This window comes from Lampetra planeri, chromosome 3 (assembly GCF_965212315.1).
Source record: "Lampetra planeri chromosome 3, kcLamPlan1.2.h2, whole genome shotgun sequence".
NCBI lineage: Eukaryota > Metazoa > Chordata > Hyperoartia > Petromyzontiformes > Petromyzontidae > Lampetra > Lampetra planeri.
Genome location: NC_136109.1, coordinates 7,356,297 through 7,383,538, shown reverse-complemented (window position 1 = coordinate 7,383,538; position 27,242 = coordinate 7,356,297). Strand labels below are relative to the sequence as shown.

At 41.9% G+C, this 27,242-nt stretch overlaps 1 protein-coding gene across 1 annotated transcript in view; it reads right to left on the bottom strand.

Annotated features, from left to right (window-relative positions):
- Positions 1 to 119: 119 nt before the first annotated feature.
- LOC144737385 (uncharacterized) overlaps positions 120 to 27,242 on the bottom strand; it is a 65,829-nt gene continuing 38,706 nt past the window's right edge. Inside the window, exons 2-6 of the mRNA XM_078620062.1 lie at positions 13,028 to 14,652; positions 12,310 to 12,373; positions 9,358 to 9,679; positions 8,076 to 8,145; positions 120 to 6,737 (exon numbers count right to left, since the gene is read on the bottom strand). Coding sequence (XP_078476188.1) covers positions 8,084 to 8,145; positions 9,358 to 9,679; positions 12,310 to 12,373; positions 13,028 to 14,619 — 2,040 coding nt within the window. The 5' untranslated portion in view covers positions 14,620 to 14,652 and the 3' untranslated portion in view covers positions 120 to 6,737; positions 8,076 to 8,083. The remainder of the gene's footprint in view (positions 6,738 to 8,075; positions 8,146 to 9,357; positions 9,680 to 12,309; positions 12,374 to 13,027; positions 14,653 to 27,242) is intronic.

The window sequence follows — 27,242 nt, the reverse complement described above, 5'->3', positions numbered from 1 at the left end:
AAATATATCTTCATGTCCGGCTGATACACTCCTGTAGTTTGTTATCATCGGGCCTGTAACATAACTTTAAGCATTCAAATTGACGAATTAACGGCGGCCGACCTCGTAAACAGTTCGGATTTGTGAAGTCTCATAACCATGCAGCTGTTGTTACTACGTCCATTTACAAGCTGCATGTTATAAAAGAAAAACTCAAATTATGCAATATATATAAATGAACAACATTAACATAACTCCATGTATTACACTCATGTCTAAGCTTCTCCAAATTCAAACGAGGCTTTGGCCCTGCTCATCTGTCAACCAATGGTGGGAAATGCACATTTACTGTTGCAAGAACCATTCCAAAAGTCATTTAACTTTCACAAAGGTACTAATTTTAAATAACGTTGGAGGAATGATGGGCTGGATCAACACGAGCAATTGGTTTTGACTTGACCAAAGTACATGAGAAAAGCATCACCAGTAAAAGTTGATTATTATTCAAAAACAAACAATTTCCTTCAACATCACGTTGATGTCACTAAAGCTCGAGGTGGAAGCTTAAATGTCTCTCTGCTACATTGTCTATAGGATACATAATAACAGCACGTTTTAAAAATCGATAAAATAAAACCACGGAGGAAAAGAAAACGCGAAAATAAATCACATCACACTCTTTCAGAATCCGAGCACGCGATCGACACGATGCCACCGCCCAGCGAGAAAGGGAGTTCATTCACAAGGCCCTGGGCTCTGGAAACCAAAGCAAAACCCAACCACCATCGCCACCACCACACCCAGTCACCCTGCCTTGTCTCGGACTAATGTTAGTGTGTGCCAATGCTAATTGTTGTTGCCCGCGTGGTTAGAGAAATTGGCAGTGCTGCAGCAAATACTTTGTTTGCCTAAGCGCATAAAATAAGTTTCAGAAATTGGAGAGGGTGTGGATAACTTTCGAGGTTGGAAAGAGATCCTCGTGTGCAGCTCTAGCATGGAATTATATCAGAGGAAGTCAATTATAAGGATGCCAGGGAATTTGGAGCTCTGGGTTGTACCGTATATTTTTTGGTATATCTGACATTTTGTTCCACTTGCCAAGGGCTTCGATGGGAACAATTCATAAAGAATAATTAAGTTCCTACAGATGCTCCCAGCACATTGAGGGAAGTGACGGATATCCATGTTGAACAACACATGGTATCACCTGAAAGCACATTGGACAGCTACACAGCACAACCACAAAACCGGTGGAGTACAGTTTGGTTTCCGCAATTCCTTTCCGACATTTACCCCCACTCACATGAATGAGTTATGCTTCAGTGGCATACGTTTGAGAGGGTGTGCACCACAAACCATGGGATTCAACATAGCAAATAGAAACTTCCTCAGTAAGGACACTTAGAACTTATTCCAGGTGGTTGAAGATGCAGTCTAAGTCTCTGCAACATGTTTTGTGGCAGCATTTCGAATTGTCTATTCAGTTTTTGTTTTCTTTATTTAACTCCGATAGCCGGCTGAGATTAATTTGCAACTTGCAAAAGGAGATCTGGATGAAATGCACTTATGCAGATAGATTTTTCATGGATTTTGTACAGGGTTATTCATATGTCCTGCCATGCTTATAATATAAACATATGAATTAATATAACAAGTAATGTGAGCGAATATAGTTGCAATATACAGAATATTAAAACAAATTAAAATTGGCAACGTATGCAGTTCACAAATGACAACATTTACTTTGAGTTATTGGCTTTCAAAAGCATCAGTGTGTGCACTTGGATTGATAAAAATGCAGATTCTGATATTTTTATGGAAAATTTAAAAGACTAGAATTTTGGCGGCCGTAGCTCCCGCGGAGGTCTTCTCAGCGCTTTGCGCCTTCGCCTGTCAACATGTCCTCTTCTTCCGCTCATCCCCAATGTGTGCAGATATTACTGACTATTGTATGAAGGGTGTGCAGGCATATATGCCTACAAAAAAACATTTCTTTTTAGGGGGTGTGAATTTTTTTTGTGGGGGGAGGGGGTCGACAATTTTTGGAAACCTGTTGGATAAACTTTTTACCACATTTGAGGTGGGGGGGGGTCCAATTTCTATACCTTTTTGATTCAGGGCTCCTGAAAGGCTCTTATTTAGTTGATAAAAGGAACGTCCGGCTTTTATAAAAGATGAGGAAGGTCAGGAATCACACCATTTGTGGTGCAGACTGCTGGATTGACCGACTATTGTCTCAAATCTGCATTTCCACATTCAGCCTAAGGGACCCCCCTCAGGGAAAATGGCTCGCAAGCGGCTTTAACATCGAGGTTTACAAGGGAGCCGGTTCGAGACCCTCTATGAAAAGCTCGATAGCCAGCTAGATTCCATCAACTTTGATCACAATAGTGTCAAGGAGAACTGGACATCCTTCAGGGATGTTGTCTACGTCAATCCCTCGAATGTTTTGGATCCACCACTCACAAGCATTAGGATGTTTGATGCAAAGGGAGATACAGTCCATGGTGGGTGAGAAACATTGGCGCCATAAAGAATACCATGACAAGATGTCATCCCCAAATAAAACAGACTTCAGCAACATCCGCAGAGCTGTCCAGGTTAGGCTCAAAAGATGTAGGAGTCCTGGCTTCGTAGGCAAGCAATGACATTCAATGTTATGCCGATATAAATGACATGAAGTGCTTCTATGACGTTGTAAAAACAGCCTACGGTCCCCACAGGTCTGAACCTTTCCTCTCCTTGGTACAGATGGGACCACTCTGATTAAAGTTCTTTGACAGATGAGCAGAGCACTTTAAGTGTTCTTAAACGGTATTTGTCGATCCACGAAGAAGAAATCACCCGCATGCCCCAGGTTAAGGTCACCATGTCACTTGCTGATCCCCACCACCTTAACTGAAACCAAGAAGGCTATTAGCCTTCTGGCAAGATGGATGGCACCAGGTTCGGATGCATTTCCATCAGATATATACAATGTAGGTAGGTTGTGCTTGGTTGAGCTCAGAACATCTTCAAACAATTCTGAGCTGCGCCACACCCTGCCAGGTCGCGCAGTTGTTCCGCCAAGCCGTCATCAACTTGTTGCTCCAATCAATTGTGTCGCTGCGCCACGCACTCCCGGCTTTCAATGTCCAAGGGTCCATTGCTGGTTATCAGCCAGTGGCTTGCTTTGGTGGATTTCCGTTGCTCATCGGCATCCACCCAAACACTGCCCCCTTCCTCGTTCTTGTGCCCATCTCGGCAAACTTTACTCAACCAACGCTTTTAACTCACCTCCAGCATTCCGTCAAATTTCCGCAGTCTTCAGAGCCATACTCATTAGTCACAACAATTTCCGTTAATGCAACAGACGTGGATGCAGGGGAGGGCATAGTCGAGGAGTTAGATGCAGTGCAAATCCTACTCCTGGCAAGTACTCGCATATTATTGTGATAGCTAGCAACAGACGGCCTCACAATAAGTGTACGTCATGATGTTGCAGTTGTATATCCACATCGTGTCTACCTGTTATGTTGCTTATAAATAAGACATCAACAGCACTGCTCAAGCCATAAGCAACATGTCCGGTGCTCGATGTATTCCTCCTAGAGTTTCGCGGCAAACTTTGCAAACCGTCTCTATACACCAGGCTCCACCAAAAGTGTGACGTTCAATGCTTAGTCTGTACGGAATAAGTATGTGTCAATTCACGATCACGTCCTTCAAGAACAGTTGCATTTGAGCACCATTACTGAAAGTGGCATCAAGCATCAGACTGTCGTCATCTTATTACCTGTACGCCGACAGGCTACAGATATATTCAACCGACTCGACCAATGCCAGCCTCAAGATCCGCAAATGTTCGAACCAATGATGGTGAAATCTGTTCGTTCGCTCGCTCGCGAGACATTATCATCTCTCAAAATTGCATTGCCAACGTATCAGACCTTCGAAGCTATTGGGGGTCTTTGTTCATGGCCAACAAGCTGAACTTGCTGGCAAATAATCGGCCAGTTTCAGCACCAGCCAACGACTCATTCTTTAATCAATTTGCTGATCTCTTGGAGAGGACAGCCAACTATGCAGCTTCGATAATCCTACTCGGGGATATTATTCTAATTTTAGACATTGCTACGCACACACTATAAAGTTTCATCGACTCTTCCAGGATCATGGGCTGGTTGCACCATATTAGTACGCACAACACATCAGGATGGTTATCTTCTGGATGTGCTAATCACACACGCAGATAGCAATGGTGTTATTGTTGCTTGTGGAGCCACCCATGCTGTGCGACCACTCATTCTTTATTGTTCAACTACAACAGTGGTCCTGATTGTTGCCCTTATGGTGGGTAGGGCAGTGAGCCAAAGTGCCTCAAGTAGGTCCCTAATTTGAGGGCTTATTGCTCCAGGTTTTGTTGCACACTCGTGATCTGTGTTTTCCTTTTTGATGTTCACGTTGTGTATTGGGTTAGAATAAAAAAAACCCTACAACAGCGAATGTTAAACAGATTTATAGTTTAGCAAGGGGCTCCATCTGCTGGATAACGTGCACATTATAAACCATGGGGGGTATTCAGTTGCTGTAAAACGTTGGTTTGTCATTAGATACACTATTGTGAACCATCTTGGTTGGAAACCTAAATTATCGTATGGCTGGGGAAGCAGTTTCAGTATGATGCTGAGGTTAGCAATCAATTCGGCTTCAGGCGAGGCGGAGTGAATGGTTGTGATGTAACCGGGAACGGGATTATTTCTCAGGGCAGGAGTTCAGTTTGTGGACGAATGTCTGACTTGGGTGGCCAGTCACAAATTGGGCTGCTCCTCATGTTCCACTAGTAGAGCAAGTGGACACATCTTTCCTGGCCTGTCCTAATGTGGTTGAGGGTTGTCCAAGCTTTCCATAAAAGGATGAATACAATAACTCATCACTAAATCTAATTGTTTGCAGGTGCTTGGTGGATTGTCGCATCACAGGACCGTGAGATATGGCTTGGGGATTAATGATTGATGTTCATGATGATGAAATATAAAACATTACTTGAAGCATTCTTGTTAAGTTTATGGTTGTTTACGTCCCCATTGGAAAATATACAAAGAATCTCAATTGGTTCTCAAATGGTTAAATAAAAATGTTGTACCAGTAAGCATTAAAATCAGGGTTAAGTAAAATGAAACTGAAATAAATAGGTGAATCATGCATTTTCTCCAAGCACTCCTCATCCCACTTGCAATAAAGAACGAACAAAGCAACCAGCCAAACATCCAATGCAGGAGCATAATCCTCAAGTTTTCTCAATAGTATGACGTTATTTTTTTAATTGTAAATTTAAATAACTGCAATTGTAACAAACCTATTACAAAACGTAATTAATTCTGTATTATCTGAAAAAAAACTGCTATAATTGAAAAACTCACATCTGTGCAACTGTTACAAGAGAGTTATTTAACTTTTTTAAATGTCAATGGTTCAAACATGTGAACAAAACATTTTGTCAACATGTCATGTGGAAAACTAATTTATAATGTAAAACCACACCGATTCATACAATCTCAAACATTAGTAGATGGATAAGTTGAGAAGGTAGAATATAAGGCTTCAGAACAGTGAGAGATAACAATTTTTAAGCATTTCCAAAAAATGCTTGTTCACATTTGCAATTTGCATTTCACGAAATTATTTAAGTAGTCTCAATTTTTTTATTTGATTTTCCATTCGTAACAATTAAAATACTAAATTACTTTCATCATATCCTTAAAAATATAGCTCTTCAGCATTTCTTATTTGTTTTCACAATGGAGCTTTCATGAAATGTACGTTTTGGCAGCATGTTACTAAATGCACTGCAATTCATTTTACAATGTACACCTACTCTGGTGTTGACAAGCCACAAAACACATTTTAAAATACAAGGAAGCATGCCATCTGGTACGTTGTAGCAGAGTAATGAGACCCATTCGAGTGGTTTTCCTCCTGTTGCTATATTTTAGACCATGGTCAATGGCGGCTCCGGATGCAAATGGTGCAACAGCATGGTTATGTTTTAGGCTGGGGTGCTTGGAGGGTGGGTGGCAATTGGGAGTAGTTGATGGGCGACTGCTGAATCAATTGTACACAACGGAAGAGACAGCTGATGGGCAGGGTTATGTATGCCCGAGTGAGGAGGGTAGGTGGTGGTTAACAGTGGATTGGGTATGGCTTGTCCCCACACCACTCGCACACCTCAAAAGTCCGAGACCAGGTCATCAGCGAGGCCACGGGACCGGCTAAACGCAGCTGAACGCACGCACATGCACCTACGCCAGCTCAAAGACACGCACTGATGCATGCACACTTCCAATCCCGCTCGCTGTTGTAATTCTTATCACTGTGATCATATCAATGATTTTTTTTCCACTTCAACAAACTCAATATTCTCTCAATCCCAATGTGGCAAAAACGTCTGATATATTACAAATTAAAACTTTCAAACTACACGAAAACATTACAATCTTTTTTTTTTCATTTTGTTTAAAATGTGGTTAACTATTTTTTTTCCATTAAAAATACAAATGAAACTAAAAAATGCACACAAATACAAGTAGACCTCAGTCAGTTTATGTTTTTGTTGCTGTTGTTAGTAATAGTAAAAAAAAACAAGGAAAAAAAGGACTTGCTTCAGTTTCTCTCAAAATGCTTGTAGTGTTGAATGTGGATTTTTCTAAGTGGGACCCCCCGATGTGATTTCATCCTCACTTCAGATCCATAAAAATCCCATCAGATCGTCCCGTCTGCTGGGGATGGAGGTAGACACACAGCGAGAAGAGAAAGGATAGAGAGATGCACAATTACATTTTGGGTCAGATGTCAGTAAAATGTGCCTTAAACCCTTCCACCACCCAACAGCCATTTAAATAAATTGTTACAAAAACAAACGTGCCAATTTTCACTGCTTCAGCACGCTGGTATGTTGGAGTGTTGGAGAGAAAGCAATAACATTTAACAATTTGGTATGACCTTTCGATGGTAGTTCTACTAAACTAACTGAAACTATTTTTTATTTCACCAGATAAGGCACAATGAGCGAAATAGCTCTTTTTACACGCTTTTATTTAACTCCAATTCGGCTCGCTGTTGTCGTATCCTTAAAAAATCTTGTCACTCAATTTTTACCCACTCCCCAATGTGCTATCGACTGCAAACTTGGTATACTTATGTTATAATGACGACGAGACTATATTCTATCATACAAATTTAAAAATACATATTTTTAAACATTTTGCATGCCTTTATTTAACTCACTCTGTCTGTTGTCGTATCCTCAAATCTTGTAACTCAATTACAACCGTCTTCCCAATGTCGTATCGACTGCAAACTTGGTATAGGTATGTCATACCGATGACAATACTATATTCTATCATTAAAAATATATTTTTTTAAACAATATTTTTTACGGGTCTAATGGTCCACGCTCAACTCACGTTGCCTGTAAATCACCACGGTCCCTTACACTATGGCAAGCTGCGGGGCAACTTCCTGGAGTCGTGGAGTTCTGCCATCATGAGTACGGTACATTTCATTAAAGCGTGTTTTTAAAAAAAGTATTTTTTTATATTTTATAAAGAAGCGACCTCTTCCAGATTGGTGGTCCTGAGGCAGTGAATGATATCTTACATTCTTATGGCAGGACCAAGGCTTTCCAAATGACTCTCTTTACTTTCGATCATGTGACAAGTCACCAAACGGGAACTCAATTTTACCAACCCCAGCAATACGAAGCCAAATCAACCGAAGCTGATCAGATTAAGAGAGCTCTCCTACATGATTACAAGTAGATCTGGAACAATTAGTCAATGAACAATTGTCATATAATAGTTTGTTTTTAATCAATTACTCAATAACCTATAAAAACAAGGCGGCCACTCCAAAGAGATGTCGCCTCAAAGGCAAACACGAGATGTATAAGAGTGTCATTTCTGAATCAAATGACGATTCCAGTATCACGAAAACGATGAGAGGGGGACGAAATCATTGCTTGCCTAGTTTGCACACTGACGATGTATCGCAAATAACGTTGAATGATCTCTACGGGTTAATGATGCTTGCAGACGTACGCACGTTCGAACACTCACCTACTGACCTAGAAGGCAGAGAAGTAAGCTTGCCTCATATCCGTGGGCTGTGCTGGTGGAAGCACCTCGGCTGCGAGAGAGACAAAGGTACAATGTGGCATGAGTAAAGCGATGTTGGTACATACGGAATCTAATTCGTATAAGCAACTGCTCATGACGGCCACAACATCATTTTTAAAGATGTCAATGTCTCACGCGTGTGATATGCATGTAAGTTCACCGAGCCAGCACCTCAGACACCGGATATAAACTAGAGGTGGAACAATTAGTCAATGAATTGACTAAAAATGTAAATAAACGATCCCTTTTGTGGTTGATTACACAGATTTCTTTATAAACGGAGACTACCCCCACATTCTGTCTCCCAAAGTCGAGCAACCCTTGAAGTGGCTCACAATGTTGAGGATATCACTATGCCTTGCCCACAACCATTCAAAAGCATGCGTGGGAACAAATGTGTGACTTTTTAGCAATTATTTTCGTGTTATTTGATTAGTCAATTGAACCAATAATTGGCACTGTAATTAATTACTTAAAGAATTGGAAAGCCCACCTCAAGTTCAAAATCAAGACCATCACTCACAATAAAACAAGGTTCTCAAGCATTGACAGTATTTCCCAGTCGCTGGTAATTGCAACAAAATAAAAAATATTAGGTACTTCACTTAAATTGATCTAGCTGAAGTCTACATTTGAAAATACATACTTTGCCTCTCAGAATATGGCAATTACCCAAGGTGTTAGTTTAATATAAACCTTTCAAAATGTAATGCAGTTTGTAAATGATAACGGAGCAAAGTATTTTCCATGTATGCTCCTACACTACTGCTAATTAAATTAGCTTTGAAAAAAATTCCGTTCTCGTTTGCTATTCAACCATTTAAACTGCAAATATTAGAATGTAAGCATGACCTGTCATCTAGATGATGATATATATATGTACAGGAGACTAAGAGTACATGTACCATACTCTTTGGTTCTTTCGGTAAAGTCACGTAGACGAAAAATAATAAAATTAAAATACCTAAATTAAATCACATTTAGTTATTTTCATTTTATTATTTGTATTATTATTTTTCATCTACGTGACTTTACCGAAAGAACCAAAGAGTATGGATCCTTGCAGTCACGAAAACTTCAAATCTAGAATTACATGTACCATGTAAAATGCATTGCATTCTACATGGTGACCTCTGGATTGCAAGTCCAGTGTGCTAAGCCACTGCACTACACAGAAGCTCTCAATGAGCATTTGCATTGCTGTCAAAGGTGCCCCGTTTACTTTTGATGCAGACGACAGGCGCCGACGCCCCTGTCACGCCCAGCTGGCCTGTCTGCTGGACAAGCGCCGATCCCCCGGCCGCCTGCGCAGCCTGCGCTGCCTTGTGGCATGCGTTGCACACTGCGTGCGAGGCGCCGGCAGCCGCGGCCCCCTGCTGCTCGCCCTGGTGAGCGCCAGCAGCAGCGGCGGCGGCGGCGGCAGCAGCGGCGCGTCCCGGCGTGGCGCGTGTCGGCTTTCCGCACGAACGGCACGGCACGCGCTCCTGGTGCCGCACCATGTGGGCGCGCAGACGGTCGCGCGTCGCAAACGCAGAGTCACAGGTCTGTTTGGGTGGGTTATAGCCAGGGACGGTGTACAAATGGAAAGATATTGGGGGGGGGCGAGGGGTAGGGAGAAAGGTTTGATGGGGGAAAAGAAGGGTGACTTGATTAAGGATAAGGATTTTCATTTACAAGGCGCTCAAATGCCTTATGCTACTCAAAGTGCCTTCCATCTCACCTGAAGCACTCCAATACCCTGCTGCAGTCATACCAAACCAACCCCCATTGGCAACTGTCCCCTGTGTGGCACAAGGTGTAAGCAGCACCAGCCTATAAATGAGCAGGATTCAGATTTTTCCCAATCAAGTATTTTCCAAATAATGTATCACATTTTGCAACTCATATGTGTTGAATGTGGAGAGTTGAAGATTTTTATTTAAATATAATGTACACAATGGCGAAGCGTGGTTGGCATTCAAGGAACAAAATGGGGCCCATGTCCAATTTCTACCCCTCTTCATAGAATGGAATCTGGGCCCAAACTGCCTTTGGGGCCCAGTGCAGTTGCACGGCCTGTACACTCGATAGTTACGCCACTGAAAGTACATGTTCTGCCAGTTTATTATTCCACTGCTGGATAAGGGCCTTCCCACACCATGATGGTCATAGGGGGTTATGGATCATACTTTCACCACACTGGTCAGTGTGGGTTGATACAAGCAGAAGGCACAAGTGTTGGAGTATAGTAGAGAACATATGGATTCTGCAACACTGCCCTCTGCTGACATTTTATAAAACAATAACTATGAAAATATTGTATACAAAGGAAAGCCTCACTTTTAATAGTAAATGCTTAATGGGCTGAAATGTAAAACTAGGCATGTAATGATGCATATTCAAATATAACCAAATATATTTTCACGCTCAGAATACATGCATAAAATTGCTTATGAAGATTTGATTTACAAATTATATAAATGACATGCAAACATATATGTTTAAATGACTTTAAGCAAATTCAGTGCAGAAATTGTACAAACAAGACAGATAAATGAAAAACAATACACATGAGAAGGTAAAAAAAAACACAAAAAAAGAATGGATTCTCAAATAAAATTGCCACCCCCATATAGTGGACCATTCATAAAATAACCAGTAGGTGAAGTATTACATAATCATAAAAAAACAACATAAAACAATAACATCGTCTCGCCGGGTCTCACGACAATTTCAAAAAGGGTCCTGCATTTGATGTTGAGCTAAAAAATAACTTTTTCTAGGAAGAATCAACTCCGTGTGGGTGGAATAGAGGCACGCGGAAAGGTCTTCAGTCAGACACGCATGTTGCAGTTGGAGTGGCGGAGGCTCACGGATGGGAGGACAGGTTACAAACAAACTTATTGCAGATGGAGCTGCCATGGCACATTGACAGGTCAGAGGACAGACCCCATGTAATTGCAATGCGGGTGGAGGAGGTGAAGGCCTATGAACAGGGGGACACAGAACAGGTGCGGGAGAAATTTATCGGAGCGACTGTCTTTCGGCCACGCAATGCTCGGCTCATTCCCGTGAGCCTGTTTGTCCGATATACTGCCGTTGCTGAAGGTGTGGTTGCAATCAGCTACACTGTGAAACGTTTCCCAAGTATCCTAAGACAGTAGGTACTAGCAAGTGGCAAGTTCTCTCAACTCCAGATGCTCCTATTCTGCTCAGTAGTGCACTCAAAGGCACAACCACGCACGCTGGCGCGTGTGTATATGCACATATGGCCAAATGTATGAAGATATAAACGCACATAAAGGGGTGAAGAGATCGTCTGAAGCGGTAGAGGAAGACCTGGTGCTGAGTGGACTTGCAGCAAGTTGGTATCAGCGGTGTCAGGATCAGCCTCTGAGGAGGCGGAAGAGCGATGCTCACAACAAGCAGGTCGGGTGGCTAAAACACAACTAAATGGTACTATGGGGAGTACTAATGGTAGACCTACCAGCTAGTTACCTTACCCTGAAATACTTTTCACCTGGGTCTATCTTGTATTAAACTTATTTTCATGAGCCTTCACCAATTAATGTGGCCTCGAAGTGCACCCGCCATTGTGGTTAACGGTGGCTGCCGATGAAGCATGTTGCGATTAATTGATTTATTAAATGTTTATGCTCACAATGCATGTATTGAATCACGCATTTAAGATATTTGACTTTGAGTATGTGCACGCATTATATTGTTTCAATTGGACTAATGGAGCGAATTGAACCAAATATCCACTCGATACGAGACAGATAAGACAGAACATGGTATACATTATAAACTGGACAGTGCTCACAAGACGGTACAAAAGATACAAAGGATGAAGAACAGATATTACAATTAAGGCAGACAGTCGATATGGTACAAAGACAACACAATTTGTGCTTTCGTTTCCTTGAGGCTAATAGAGATAATCGGTACAACAGACGCAGTAAAACGAGACACGAAAAAAATTAATTCTAAAATTGAATTGTGACCGAATGGTGAGAAATTCATTGAATGGCGGGGGTGGTGAATCATCTCAAAACTCGGTCTGCATTCGTTTGAGGCCTCCAGAAAATTGCTAATGTTGTAATACCAACGGCGTGCAGTGGACGGCGATACCAGACAGTCAAGGCAAGCCTAATCGCGACGCTGCTGTTGTTGTTTGCGTGTAAATGGAATATACCGGGCATCTGAAGGGCCGCTCCGTTGAGTGAACGCGCTTCACGTGGTTGTTCAGGTGGTCGCGGCTGAGAAGACACAGGAGCAAAACTCACATTGGGTACCCAAGGTCACTCTTGGCAAATGCGACCATCCTGGTCCCCTCAAGTTTTCACCGATAGTTAAACAAATTAAACTTGAAACATTTTAATGAAAAAGAAACACATCGACGCAAACATCTAGCTCAGCAGTCATTATAAACAAGCAGAAGTCAATAAAGATCCATGAGAGCTTTGCCAGCGGCAGGAAGTTGTTACCAAAATATATTGTGCTCCAATGCAACTTAGGCCAGAGCACCAAAGTTCTTAAATACACTGACTATTAAGGTTATGCTTTCGTTTGTATTATTCAAGTAATTATTATGGGAAGTTATATTATTGTTGTGGTTGTGTCTGAGTGCATATTTTACTAATTGCCTCCCAGACATCACCAGCATGCAGTGCTATCACGTGGCACTCTCCTTTTAGCAATGGCCTAAAATGGAAATATTTGAGTAGTGGCTTTGTAAATTTGCACGTGCTCACGATTTGAATGACAAGAGCTTCCAATGAATCTAAGCCTTGTAACTTTAGATAAAGTGTGGACAAAGGAGATTGGGAAAGAGCAATAAAGATGTGATCCAATACGCATCTCCCTGCGGGAGGAGCTCAAAAAACACACGCGCGTGATGTGCCGTGGCTCACCGAGAGAACCGCTTGTCGCAGGCAGGGCAGGCGTAGGGCCGCTCAGGGCCACCCTCGTGCGCGCGAACGTGCGCGCTCATGCGGTCGAGCCGCTTGAAGCGCTTGTGGCACACGGGGCAAGAGTGCGGCCGCTCCTCTGAGTGCGACAGCTTGTGCCGGTTCAGGTGGTAGACGTCGCGGAAGGCCTTGGTGCAAACCTCGCACACGTGGTTTTTCTTGACAGGGCGCCTCACTCCGTTCACTGCAGACGCGCCGCTGCGTGACTTCTTGCCGGTTGGCGCTGCCGGAGCTGTCCCGGCTGCCGCGACCGTCCCAAACGCCGGCTGCCCCGCAGTCCCCACTGTGCCCGACGCGTCGAAGCTCTGCTCCGAGCCTGGGATGAGGCCATTGCTGACCATGGCCACATCCACTGTTGTGAAATGCTGCTGCTGTTGCTGCTGCTGCGAGGCTTGTCCACCAAGGTGCTGCTGCTGATGGTGATGCTGCTGCTGCGCAAGCACAGGTTGTGCCGACGTCTGGTCAAAGGGTGTCACGCCGGCGCTCGTCATCACGAAAACGGGCATGGTGAGAAAGTGTGCCGCTGCAGCCGCACTACCACCCCCACCCCCACCGCCTCCACCCCCACCACCCCCGTCAACGCACGGCTTGCCGTACGCGTACTGCGCTGCGCTCGCGTTGCCGGCGGTAGTTGCCGCTGCCAGCAGGTGGTGGTGGTGGTGATGGTGGTGGTGCTGCTGCTGCGACGCACTCAAGTCGCCGGCTCCCGCCGTGTGCACCTGCTGCTCGGCCGACGAAGACGACGATGCCGCTGCTGCCGCGGATGACGCGAGCAGCTGCGCAGGACTCACAATCTGCCCGGCCGTGGCGATGATCTGTGGCGCACCACCTGCCGACAGCAGCCCTGCGGGGCTAGCCGCCGCGATGATCTGTGCCGTCGGTGTGGCCTGCGCCAGGATTTGGCCTGCGGTTGCACCGCCCGCTGCCACCAGCTGCCCGTTGGGGTGCGCAGCGGCAATGAATGCCTGCGACGAGGACGACGTGCCAGCACTGCCCGCTACCAGTGATGCTGAGGAGCCTTGGCCCTTAATCTTGGTGCGTGTGTGCGTCGCCTCGTGCCGCCTTAAGTGGTAGCGGTCCTTGAACTCCTTGCCGCAGGCGGCGCACACCAGTCGCGCCTTGGTGCGCGAGTTTGCCTGCTGCTTGACCTGAGACGGGGTCACTTGCTGCCCTCCAGCTGCCTGTTGCCCGTAGGTTCCGTCAGACGATGCCCCAGCCGACGTGCTCTGGTAGCTCTCCTGCTGCTGCTGTGTTGTTGCTGCAGCAGCGTAGGCGTCTCCCTGCCCGATTGGCGGCTGGGTGGCGACCGCTGACTGATCGGCGCTGGAGGGAGCAGGTGCTGCCCGGACCTGTGGAGGTGGGGGTGGTGGTGGTGGAGCTTCGGTCTGGACTGATGCGGGATCGACTGTACGCTGCTGCTGCTGTTGCTGCTGTTGTTGTTGCTGCTGTAGTTGCTGCTGCTGTAGTTGTTGCTGCTGCTGCTGCAGGGCATCAGTGCCACTCCCGACTCCGACCACCGACTGCAGCATCTGCATAAGGTCCTGTGGCTGCTGTGCCACGCGGTTCAGCTGCGGGGAACACGACGGGCGCCTGTTAAACGTGGGATCACTTTGCTGAACTCACTTCATTTTAATTAATGAACACAACAACATTAATTTGTAAATGACCAAAAGACCATTAAGAGTTCACAGTGCACATTAGTGTTGGTGGCTTAATAAAACTGGGACATTTTAAGAAATACATTGAGATGCTATTTCATGGATCAATTTTGTCAAATCTAAGGCATCACAATGACTATCACCACATTAAAGAGTCAACCGTTCTAAAAGTAAGTCATTCAGCCATTTATCTGCTATGGAGAAGGACCATTGCCCATAACATCAACCTATTATATATTTTTCTGTTACACAGCATTCGTTAATGACAAAGGTAAGGTCAAGATACAGCCCTGCGATTACTTTATCACAGCACTGCTGGAAGAATGGCCTCCCTAGAGTGAGCCTAAGTGCAAACATTGAGTGGACATTTTGCCTGCTCTGCCATGTTGGCCAAGGTGACGAAATATGAATTCCCTTGCCTGGTATATAGGAAGCCGTAGGTTCAATCCGGGCCCTGACGCCTGTATATTTGGAGTTTGCACGTTCTCTCCGGTCCTCCAGTTTTTCCCTCCACATTTATAAACATGTGTTTCGAGTATTTTGCTGCTGTAGGGTGGCCAGAGACAGGAGGATTTAAGACATTTCTTGCTGTGGATTTCACACCTGATCATGATTGCTTGTGTTGCGGTGGAAACGTCGTGAGAATTTTTATTTTTTAAAATTAATATTATTTTATTATTTCCCTTCTACGTGACTTTACCGAAAGAACCAAGAATATAAATTGGCCTGTTGTTTCAATGACACTGAGTTTGTTTTAATGTGAGCATTGCCTTCAGTATTAGTTATATTAAAAAAGAGTTACAACCGCTATTGTTTAATCAATTAATGTATCTGTGTATAGATAACCTTTTTTGAAAACGAGCTCTCCTTAGGGAGACCGAAGTTACAAAAACAGCAAAAAGAGTCTACACAATGAGAAAAAAATACAATTGAAAGCTAAAAAAAAATCACGTGACATATTATGATAATAGCTATCATCATAATATGTCACGTGATTATTTTTGAGTTTTCAATTGTATTTAACCACTTGAGAGCTTGTGATGATTCATTAATTATATATTTGGTTTCATGAAGCCCTCTGGTACTGAATTTAAATCGGTTGCCTGGGTGATGGTGGCCGGGTCACTTTTAGGAGTCAGAGTGGAGCTGGAACTGCTGTGATCCTGGGTTCGATTGCAAACAGGCTCCTCCTAATTCTCTTTGGTTCTTTCGGTAAAGTCACGTAGGTATAAAAAAGCAAATTTATTTTCTACCTACGTGACTTTACCGAAAGAACCAAAGAGTATGGATTCCTGCAGTGACGAAAGCTTCAAATCAAGATTAGACTCCTCTTGCACTAAGCCAGGTTCTAAAATGGAGTGAGTTGGGGGGGGTCTCAGCCCAGCCACCAATAAAATCACAAAAATATTGATATTACATTAAATTCAAATGTAATTTTCAAAAATGATCGCTCAAGCCAATTAAAAAGTAAAATGTTAGATTCAATGATGTGGCATGAACAGCTTACACTTGAGTGGATCTATGCCATTCTATGCTACGCAACTTCTATGCATTGCTATGCGAGCATTTTAAATGGATCAAAATTGTTCAAAGATAACATTTCTTAAAAAAAAAGAAATATTAAGTTTTAGTAAATTAAGTAAGCATTAAAGCTTTTATACATTTCATCATATGCTAATGGTGAAGCTTTGACAATTCAACAGTCATATCTCTCGTGATAAAGTCCCAAATAACATTGATAACTTTAACATGGGCTTTCTGCACTGGGGAAATAAGTTTACAATTGAGCGCAAAAGCCTAAACATCCATCACTGTTACACAAAATGCGTTTGGAAACAGTGCCGTGCACACTGCAATCACATGTGCAATGTACATCTTTATCAATGTAACTAATAGATGTTTCAAAGAAATTCACTCGGATGAAATCTGGGCTTTATAAAGCATCTGAATACAATTTCATCCCAAGCGGCGGAATCCCCAAGGAAAGGAACATCACAGCAGCACTCCCCACTCGCGAGGACACTTTCTGCTCCTGCAATATTAGAGTTGGGACTGCTGCTGGAGTAACGATTAATAATAAACTGGCCTTTTCAATCCAGAGGCCACCGGTGTTGTGAAAATGTAAGCAGTTGGCAAGTTCCTCTAATTCCCTCACTTGTCCACACCCAGCAGGATATACAGTAGAACCTCGGAGATCGAACGCACCACAACTCGAACAAATCGGTGTTCGAACGATATTTCCGAACATTTTTTGCCCCGGAAACCGAACAAAATTCGTAGGTCGAACGGACAATCACGACTTGAAAGAACCTGTAAGACTGAGACGCTTATGGCCAGCGTGCATGATGCTTGCCCAGACAAAGGGGACTCCCCCCTTCCAAACAATAACACCACCACCTCCTCCTCACCACCTTCTACTCAAGCCATTAACTCTCCTTACTACAGGTAAAGTGAAGTTCAATGTTCATTTATTTCATTTATTCCATATATTTATTCATTTATTCCATTCATTTATTGTGTTTCTTGGTTTTTTTGTATGATTTTATGCATGTAATTACTGTAAACTTCGTGTAAAAATGCTTTACAATGAGCGATTTCTTGTGTTGGAACCAATTATTGTCATTTACATTCATTCTTATGGGGAAAATTAATTCGGCGTTCTAATGGCCTTCTGGAACGAATGAAGTTCGATCTCCAGGGTACTTACAGCTTGTCCATTGGTGGGTTGCGTGCAGTGAGATAAAATGTGGATACTCCCACCTCTTTCAAGACATTTGTCTGCATGGAATAGTTGGCCAAATCGAACCTATAAAGGCTCCTCTCGAGCTCCCTCAAGTGGAGGCCCTTCTGCCAGAAGTGTTGTTCGCAATAAATTGCAGGGCTGCACCTTCAACTTTTCTAAAATATGCATTCCAATGTATCCAGCTTATACACCAACCAACTATAATTTTTAACTAAAACACGGATAACAAGGGACATCACAGCAGTATCTTTCCTCCCCACTCACCTGTACAATTTACATTCCGCTATATTGGAGTTAGCGGCGTGGCACAGTACCTTTAAAAGCATGACACGACAGGAAATGTTCTTTTACGTAATGGTTGAATTGAATTGGGTCATGTAAACTCTTGCAGGCACCAGAAGCGATATATACTCCCCACAATAGATATGCTCAAAGGATTCTTAAATAAGATTGCAACTCTAAATGGAGAATTCATCAAATTGCTTGGGTCGGGACTATCGAAGGTGGACAATGTTTGCTGGAGGAGAGAGGAACAAGACGAGAGGAGTTGTTGAAAACTTAAAGTCTTGCAAATTATCCACAGTTGGACTGTCAGTATAGAGAATTGGAGAACTTAGCCAATGTGGTCATTCATGAGTGAGAGTGTGAAGTCTGGCAGAAGCTTTAAGAGAGACTTAAGCAGCACACAGTGATTTAAGCTGGTTGCTGGCGATGATGGAATTATGGTAATCAAGAAGACGCGTTATAAAAATGAGGCTTTTTCAGTTGTATGTGAGGTAAAAAAAGGTGATTGTGGGAGACATTCAGACTTGAGGGTAGGAGTATAACTCCTCTGGTCATGGTCATATTCATAATAGTACAAATGCAGTTTGATAAATTGTAAAAAAATGCTTCATAAAGTTTTGCACATTGATCAGTGTTACAATGCACCAAGTGGCATTGAATGCAACATTTATCAACATTTTTAATGGCATTATATACATTGCTACAAAATGTTTGTCCCATCTGCAATGCACCTCTGCATATGAAAACCCTGCAGAAATGTACACCCGTATGGTGATTACATTTTTACACGCTTTTATTTAACTCACTCTGTCTGTTGTTGTTGTAGTATCCTCAAATCTTGTAACTCAATTTTAACCCACTTCCCAATGTGGTATCGACTGCAAACTTGTAATACTTATGTCATACTGATGACAATACTATATTCTATATAAAAAAAAACATATTTAAACATTCTTTTTATGTTATGTTTCAGCATGGGTCTAATTGTCCATGCTCAACTAATGTTGGCTGTAAATCACCACGGCCCCTTACGTCATGGCAAGCTTTGCGGCCACTTCCTGGAGTTCTGCCATTACGAGCACGGTATATTTCATTAAAGCGTGTTAAAAATGTTTTTTTTAAATATTACTTATTTCATATTAAAAGGCTATAGCTTGAACTAGTTTGACTTAGCTGAGAATAAAGAGGCAGGGGTTGGGAAAGACCTTTGGTGTGGCTAGAACCTGGGTGTAAAAAAAGCAGGCCAGGCGAGGCAGTGTCAGACCACCAGAGCACTTCCCACCTCCAGACAGCTCTGCAGCCAACCAGACTTCAAGCGAGGAGGGGATGACTCTTCCTGTGTTTCATTCTCCACAGTTTGTTAGAATATTTTGGTTAACATGGGGTTCCCGCGTGGGAAACAAACTTGCAACACGCCTGGGAGAGTGGGCGAGGACGTGAGAGAAGCGACCGCAGTGCTTGGCCTCCTATTGCCAGCAAAGCGTGCAGCAGCGAATAGAGTGGGCAGCGTCAGGGCACAGAGACTAAGTTGCAGGAGGGGACACACGGGCCTGCGGGCACTGTTGTGCGCAGCAGATGTGGGCTGACTCACACCGGCTTCCACAGACAAAGCAAGCTTGATACGCAGGGAAGAGGTACAATAGGGAGTTCCATAGTGAACAAATGCCCAGTATCACCAGATGACACTTCGAATCCAACTTGTCACACACACCCCTGCGCGGTTCTGAATGGGCGCTCACCCAAGACTGTCATGAACACTGTATTTAGAGCCTTTCCTGTATGCAGTAATACGAATAATTGGTTATAGCCTTGCCATCAGGGGGTATGTAAGAAGGGTAAACTGTACCTAATGTGCTTGGAGTGTAGACTCCCATAATTTCCAGCTACAAGTGATAATAAATCCTGAAGCCCTTACAGAACAGTATTGTCTTTCTGTTGCTGCACCCTTGCTCAACATATTCTTGTATTCTTTGAGTCTTTCGGTAAAGTCGCGTAGACAGGTTCAAAGAAAATAACAAAAAAAATAACAACAAAAAACTATGACGTTTCGATCACAACACAAGCGAGCGTCATCATTCACCCATATCCAGTCTAGTGAAATGGATATTGCTAGAGGGACCTAGGGTTTTGAGAGAACGGGTTGGGTCCACTCTAGCGTGTGAAGTTATAACAATGTTGAAACCAATTATGCAAAAAATAATGCATACGAGGATAGATTGCTCATTCAGCACATTTAAGTAATTTACATACTTGATATACTATAGATAGCAGTAATGCAGCGGTTCGTGCACTGCGCTATGAAGTCGGTGAACAGAGTTAAATTAGCTGGCCACAGCTAACATCAGTGATGAGTGATGTCCGATCCGGTCCCTATATTTACAAAAGCTTACTTCAGCCGTCCCCACTGCTGCGGAGTGACATTGTTTAACTTTGTAATAAAATAGCACGTGGCTTTGGGTTATTTTCATTTGAGCTCCCTCATTGGTGTACATGTAATAAACATGACTTAAAAACCGTTCCAAAGAACAATACATCTTTACGTTTCACTTCAATGTTATTTTATAGAGCCCTTTGTTAGTTCACTGCTGGATGAAGACCTCCTCATGCCGCGTTCATAGTGGTGGTTGATGAAGTGGGGGATCCAGGTCCGGTTCAGATATCACTGGCGACTTCTGTTCACCCGGGCTGGCAATTGAAATTAGCTCGCCAAGTTCATAGGATAGTGCATGAACGACTGCGCTACCGCAATGACCTGTGGCCCCTCCATCAATTGTTTAGAACAATTTGCTTGAAACAAAGCAATCTCTAGTTCTCTCTTTTGCAGCAGAATATGTTAAGACTTCCACAGTAACCTTCTGCAGTTTAACTAATAACGTTAAGAGGTTTAAAATGGATGTCTTCAAAGAAATCTACAAGCAGTGCTTTTTATTTAAAACTAAACTATTTTAAAAGCCATTAATTACTTTTATTTTGGTTTAACACGTAGGCTTTCACGACCAATATCATCAGCTGTGTCGGGTAATGGCGGGTTTTATCGACACATTTATATATTTACGCGATCTAACCCAAAAAAAACTTCATTATGGATATTTTTATTCTACCAGTAAAGGCCCACCGAGCTATTTTTCAGAAGCAACCTGGCCATAACTGATAGCTCAACGTAGTGGCTTGTGTACATTTCTTGCAGCCAAATACTCTCACGCATGTTGTTTCTCAATGCGGTGGGGGAAAACCGGAGGGCCCGGAGAAAATTCCATGCGACCACGGGCAGAACATGCAAACTCCAAATATACAGGAGTCAGGGTTGGGTTCGAAACCATGACCTCCTGTATACCAGGCGAGGTCGTACAGTGTCCTGAGAAACTGCTGCATTTGTGCACGAAATAATTCCAAACTGTACAGTATTGTAATTGTAGGTGTGAATACTTTTCATTATGCTGTATTGCAAGTTAATTGGAAGTATGTAACAACATTTCAACTCATAACTTACACGACTTGATGAACTTTCCTGATTTCGTATCACGGATTCAATTCAAGAACCTCGCTCGTCCTGTTGCATCCCACAAATATAAAAGTCAATATTTGCATACTATTTTCATTTCACTAAAATTCATACAAGCATGATTCATTGCATCCACCATGGGTTTTGAATACATTTTAATCAATGTTTTTACGAATGCCAACCAAGTGTGCACCAACTAAGTCTCCTGCAACTACAGTACTTTGTCCACATCTCAGTGAGAAATTGCACAAGGTCGTTCAATAGCATATTCAAAGTTGTAAGAACCAATCATAGTTGACAAATGTGCTTTTGATGAAATACGTCGCTACAAATCGCGAAGTAGATCACTTGAAAATGCAGTCTCTGCTGTGAGCAGTGGTTGCACAACTGCTCACACGCGACTGCAGAGACGTATGCATACAAGTGATTGAATTGCATGCAAATGATTGCTCAACTGTGGCCCCTGGCTTTACACTTCACTGCTTCATGTCTATGTATCGATAGCATCGATAGTTACATTTTCACGTGCAATTTTACTGAGGGTGGGTCTTGGTGTAGTCTGGCACTGTTTTGCTGTTTTGCTGCCTTGGCCAAGCTTGGAAATAAATGTAATTATGCAATTTGAACTTAGGACACTTTATTTTCAGTGATTTGCTTACTTTTCCTATACTTTGCACTGCTATTGTTTTTTGTATTGTTATTATAATATTTCTGACCCACCCCTTCTGGACATCTGTGAAAAAAAGCTCCATAGCACATCAGATTTCTCCTGGATAAATATACACTGAAATAAGTAGGCCCTGTTTCGCACTCATAACCAGTCATTTAATTTAGGTCCATTTCCAAATTTCTATGCAACTAACACCGAACAAAATAGTTTATATTTATATCACCTACATGTTTTACCACTACAAACGCAACCCAAACAAAACGTAATTTGTGCCTCCAGAGAAAGCATTGCTGCTCACACTGAATACTGTTAATAAATAGCTGTTTTAAATTCTCCACAAAGAAACAACCTGGCAGTTATTAAGAAGAAGCGATCCCATGCTGCGCTTGTAATCAGACAGCGTGTGTGCTGTACGTGCTATAAAGTGAGCATATTAATAATTACTAAACTGTTTAAAAGGAATATTCCGCTCTCAAAGCAAAATGTCTCATCTCGTTGATGCATCTAGACTGCTCTAGGGTGTCCAGACAACGTTTTAAGCTTCATTAATGACAACAGGCAAGTTACATTTCGGGTACACTGCCTTAGTATTGCAGTGATGGGACTGCAAAGGCAGCAAAAAAAGAACCGTCACTTAAAAGTCGTTATTCTCATTTTAATGAAGCTTTAAACTCGTGTTGGACAATTTATGTGTGGCGATGGTTATGAATAAAACTGTTTAACACATTTTAAAAGCAAACTAGTGTAACTGCCTGTCACATGATGGGTTCATAAAAATGTAATGTTTAAATGTAATGAAAAAGACAAAAAAATGTAAGATTGTATTTAATTGATTGAAAAATTGTCTATCACATTTGGTGTAAATTAACGATCATCTCCCAAAAGTTTTCCTTGAGATGAATTTTGTTGATTTGAAGCTTTCGTGACTGCAGAAATCCATACTCTTTGGTTCTTTCTTTAGAACCAAAGAGTATGAATTTTGTTCTTACTGGATTCTCTATTTGAACCTTATGGCGCGGTAAAGCTGGGTAGGCTACGTAGATTTTCATGCAAATTAAAAAAATTAAGTTTCTCATGAAAAGCTGATTACATTTGTAAGTAATTATTAGTTTGTTACAAGAACAATTAATTTTATCCCAAAAATATACCAACGCTGCTTTTGATAAAAGCTCTCGCATAATGTCCGTGATGCTGTCATTTTTAGCCTGTTGATGGTCAGCGACTCATCTCGACGAGCTGTACACGATGCACCACTACGGTGCGTACGAGCGTTCAGGGGTTCAGCGCAATCGTCCTCGCTGCGTTTCGACATCGCAGAGTGGCACCGATTTCGGATTGATTGGTACCCCAGTCGTGGAGTTAAGTACACCCCTGAAAAAAAGTGTCCCAGAAATAAAATATTTAACTGCCTCGACCATTTGGTATTATTTGGTACCCCGGGGTACCACCATAAGGATCATTTATGTGAATACAATAAAGATAACTATTTATAAACTGGAAGGACAGGTCGTTGTTCACGAATTTTCACAAATGTTCGCAAAAAATGTGAGCAGGTTGCTTTTACCAAAATGAATATGCACTCGGTTACAATAACTTACTGGACTCTGAATTTATGTGAATTTTTATTTTATTTATATTTATTATTGATCGGGAGGTGAGAGGTCAGTGTTCGCTAATTTTCACAAATTTTCACAAAAGTCATCAAAGTGAAACTGCACTGAGTTCAAATTAAAAGTGAGATTGCTTCTTTATTTCAATTTCTATTCGATGTCCAAAAAAAATAACTATTGTCACACACAAATGAACCGAATAGATTATTTATTATTATTCTACAATGGTGTGCAATCTAAAAGATGAAATATGAAAACAGGGGCGCACTTGGCTTTCATCAAAAGCAGCGTTGGAATTTTTTTGGAGAAATTGTTCTTGTAACAAACTAATAATTAGTTACAAATTTAATCAGGTTTTCATGAAAAATAAATAAATAAAAATGCATGAACATCGACATAGCCTACCCAGCGTTACATACAGCGTAGTGTTAGGTGTTTGGCACATATCACCAAAACTATATGTATAATAATACAGGTAAGTCCCCGAGTTACGATGGTCTGACTTACGATATTTCGATCTTACAATGGCGATAGTGATACGACAAAATTGCCATCAACAACCTAACATCGTTCAAGTATGCAGACGACGGACAGAATCTTGGTGGTTACAGTACCATATGATACGTTACGATACGTTCAATGCATGTATGATACGTTGGTTTAGCGATTTCATTTTAAGGTTACCACGATGCGATACATTCAATGCATGTTAAAAGTTTTTTTTATAGCAGATAGGATTATTTCCTGAAAAAACTTTCTATTAAATTGCAGTTCATATAGGTAGGCTAAGAATTTACCTTGGTTTTTTTTACTTGACATTTTACTGTGCAATACAGTATTGTAATTAATACATAGTGTATAGTTTATACAGTACGGTCCTGTAAATTGCTCTGTTTTGCTAAATTATCACCATTCTTTAAGACTCCTGGGTAGGCAAGGCCATCTTCGACTTAGGATATTTTCGACTTACGATGGGGTCGTTGTAACACATCTCCATCGTAAGTAGAGGACTACCCCTGTAGTTCAGTTCTGATTCACACACCCTGTAAATTGGCACGATTTTGGAGTCTGTTCTATTCAGGAATCATATTTGTCTTGTTATGTATCATCTGTTTCATGCATTGTGTACAGAACATCTTGTCTGGTATGTACTTCCTCATCTGTACAATTTTATCTGGTCTATTTGGTGTTGTTTGTACTCTCCATCAGGCCTGGGTCAATTACAATATGTGTGCAGTTCATAATTAATTGCAATTACAATGTAATTGCAACTGACAATCTCACTGTATTTATAATTATTCCCAGATCTGTATCAGGTCTCATTTGTACAGACTTTGTGTTCTCTTTCCATTAGCTTAATATAATTTTCGATTTAAAGCTTTCGTGACTGCAGGGATTCATCTTCTTGGTTCTTTCGGTAAAGTCACGTAGAAGGGAAGTAATAAAATAATAAAAATAAAACATAATAAAATTATTATCACGACGTTTCGGCCACAACGCAAGCAGCTTTCTTCAGGTGACATTTTGCAGGAAAGCCAACAGATTCTCACACAAACAATTCAATTTAATGTATTTCAAGCATTCACATTTTTTTTTTAAGACTTAAAAGGCAGAACTGATAAATAATCACATCTACTGTCCCTCTGCCGTGTCAACCTTTATATGGTGGTGAATAGGTATTCACAATACAATTGTATTTTATATCGCATCTGAATGCAACTATCTCAATTTGCTGTACAAACGCGGTGGGCATATCTAAGCAGCTCTGGTACATCATGCTCTAAGGGTAGACGAGATTTCCAAACTTAGAATTTGAAAAAGCATAATTGTCATGATTCTGGGTTGCAATTCAATAGATGAGCAGCTGGACTCTCGCACACCTTACATAAACACAGGTCTAATATAAACAACAAATCCTTATATTACACTGGTGGAGGGGAAAAGGCAACTTCTGATACAAGCATATGTACAATAACTGGCTTTACTCTCCAAGGGTGTGCTTATGTCCCAGCCACTACAGTACTTTAACAATTTTATTTTTGCCATTGTGAAGGGACTCGTGGTTAAGACATTCCTGCGGAGGGAGCTGGTAGGAACGTTGGGTTGCTCGGTCAATGGCCAGGGTCAACGGCGGCGTGGTGTATTCCGCAAATATGCCAGACTGTGAGGCGTGAGTAGGTTAAACGTTGAGTTTTATAAGGGCACCACGGGGTGACCAGCCCCCTCATCCTCTTCCACGTCTGACTCAGGTGAGAATGATTCTGGTGCATCACGAACTGGCAGTCCTTCTCCGTGGGGTACTGGGCATATAGCTGCTGGAATGTTTGGATAATGCATAGTCCACTTTTTCTTCTTTGACGCACCTTTCCCAACTGGAGGCGCCATGCAGAAGTAACAATTTCTGATATTATCTATTCGATCTCTCCAAATGATTAGCACTGCAAAAGGCATATATTTATTTTTCCTGTTCAACCACTGGCGAAGATTTGTTGCACAAGTGTTGCAGCCTATGTCTGGGGCCCACATCTCGTCCTGATCTCCAATTTTGCAGCCAAAATAAAGGTGATAGTCTTCCTTAACCATAGTGGTTATACTGCACTTTAATGATGCAAAAGTCACTTCACCACAAACATAGCAGAAGTGATCTGCTTTGTACACACAAGTACGAGGCATCTCTGCTCACTTGGCTGAACAGAAATGTGTACCTTTGCAAGATCAAACACTGACAAATAAGGGAGCACGACACTGTATGATTTCTAGAGCTGATATAGGGCAATTTGTTCAGCAGAGGGATGCAAGCCTAGTTATGATTGCATCATCCATGACTTATAGGAATAACATGATACAATGCATATCATGTATGACACGATACCAGGTTCAGATTGCATCATTCATCGTTTTACTCAAAAAGTACTGTCCAAACCCAGTCAGTGTTATTCATAGATCCAGTCAAAGATGTATTTTAGTCATTTCTGGTTTAAATTTGAGATCCCTTCCCTTTATAACTCACTGATCCTCCGCCATTCCCAAGTCAAGGGTCGTATATACTGACCCAGTAGCATATCTTGAAAACTAGAGCAAATCAACAATTTAAAGCATCATTTTCATTCTCAGTGATCCAGAATTAGTAAAGTTGAACTACATTTATTTCGGAAGCATTTTGGCTGTGCTATCAGTTTGATTACTCAACGAAACAGATAATATGAATACAGTTGGGGAGGACAAAGCTGCCTAAACACGAATGAGAAGTCAAACACCAAATAATTTCGAGGGTTGAGAATGGTCCAATGGTTGGGAACCACTGATCTCTAGCTAGACTAGTGTCAAAATTACAATTATTTCACAAAATAAATGACTGATTGGTAAACAAGAATGTAATAATTTTTTGAAACTTTAAAACAAAATTTCCCAGATTCTCTTAGCAGTAGTTTATAAACAGAGGTAAAATATTTAGCCAATGTTGTTAGTAATAAACTTGACCAAGTTTTTTAAAATAATATATTGATTCAATACTTCAAAATATATAATCAAATTACTAAGTTGGGCTAGGTTGATTGATGCTGAGAAACTATAAAGGTGGGATACTTGTTTTAATCATGGATTGTCTTGAATTTAAATTGTTTTATAGGTATGTATGTTGAACTTCTTAAACACCATACATAGTCAACCATGCAAATTGGAGGTGCAGGT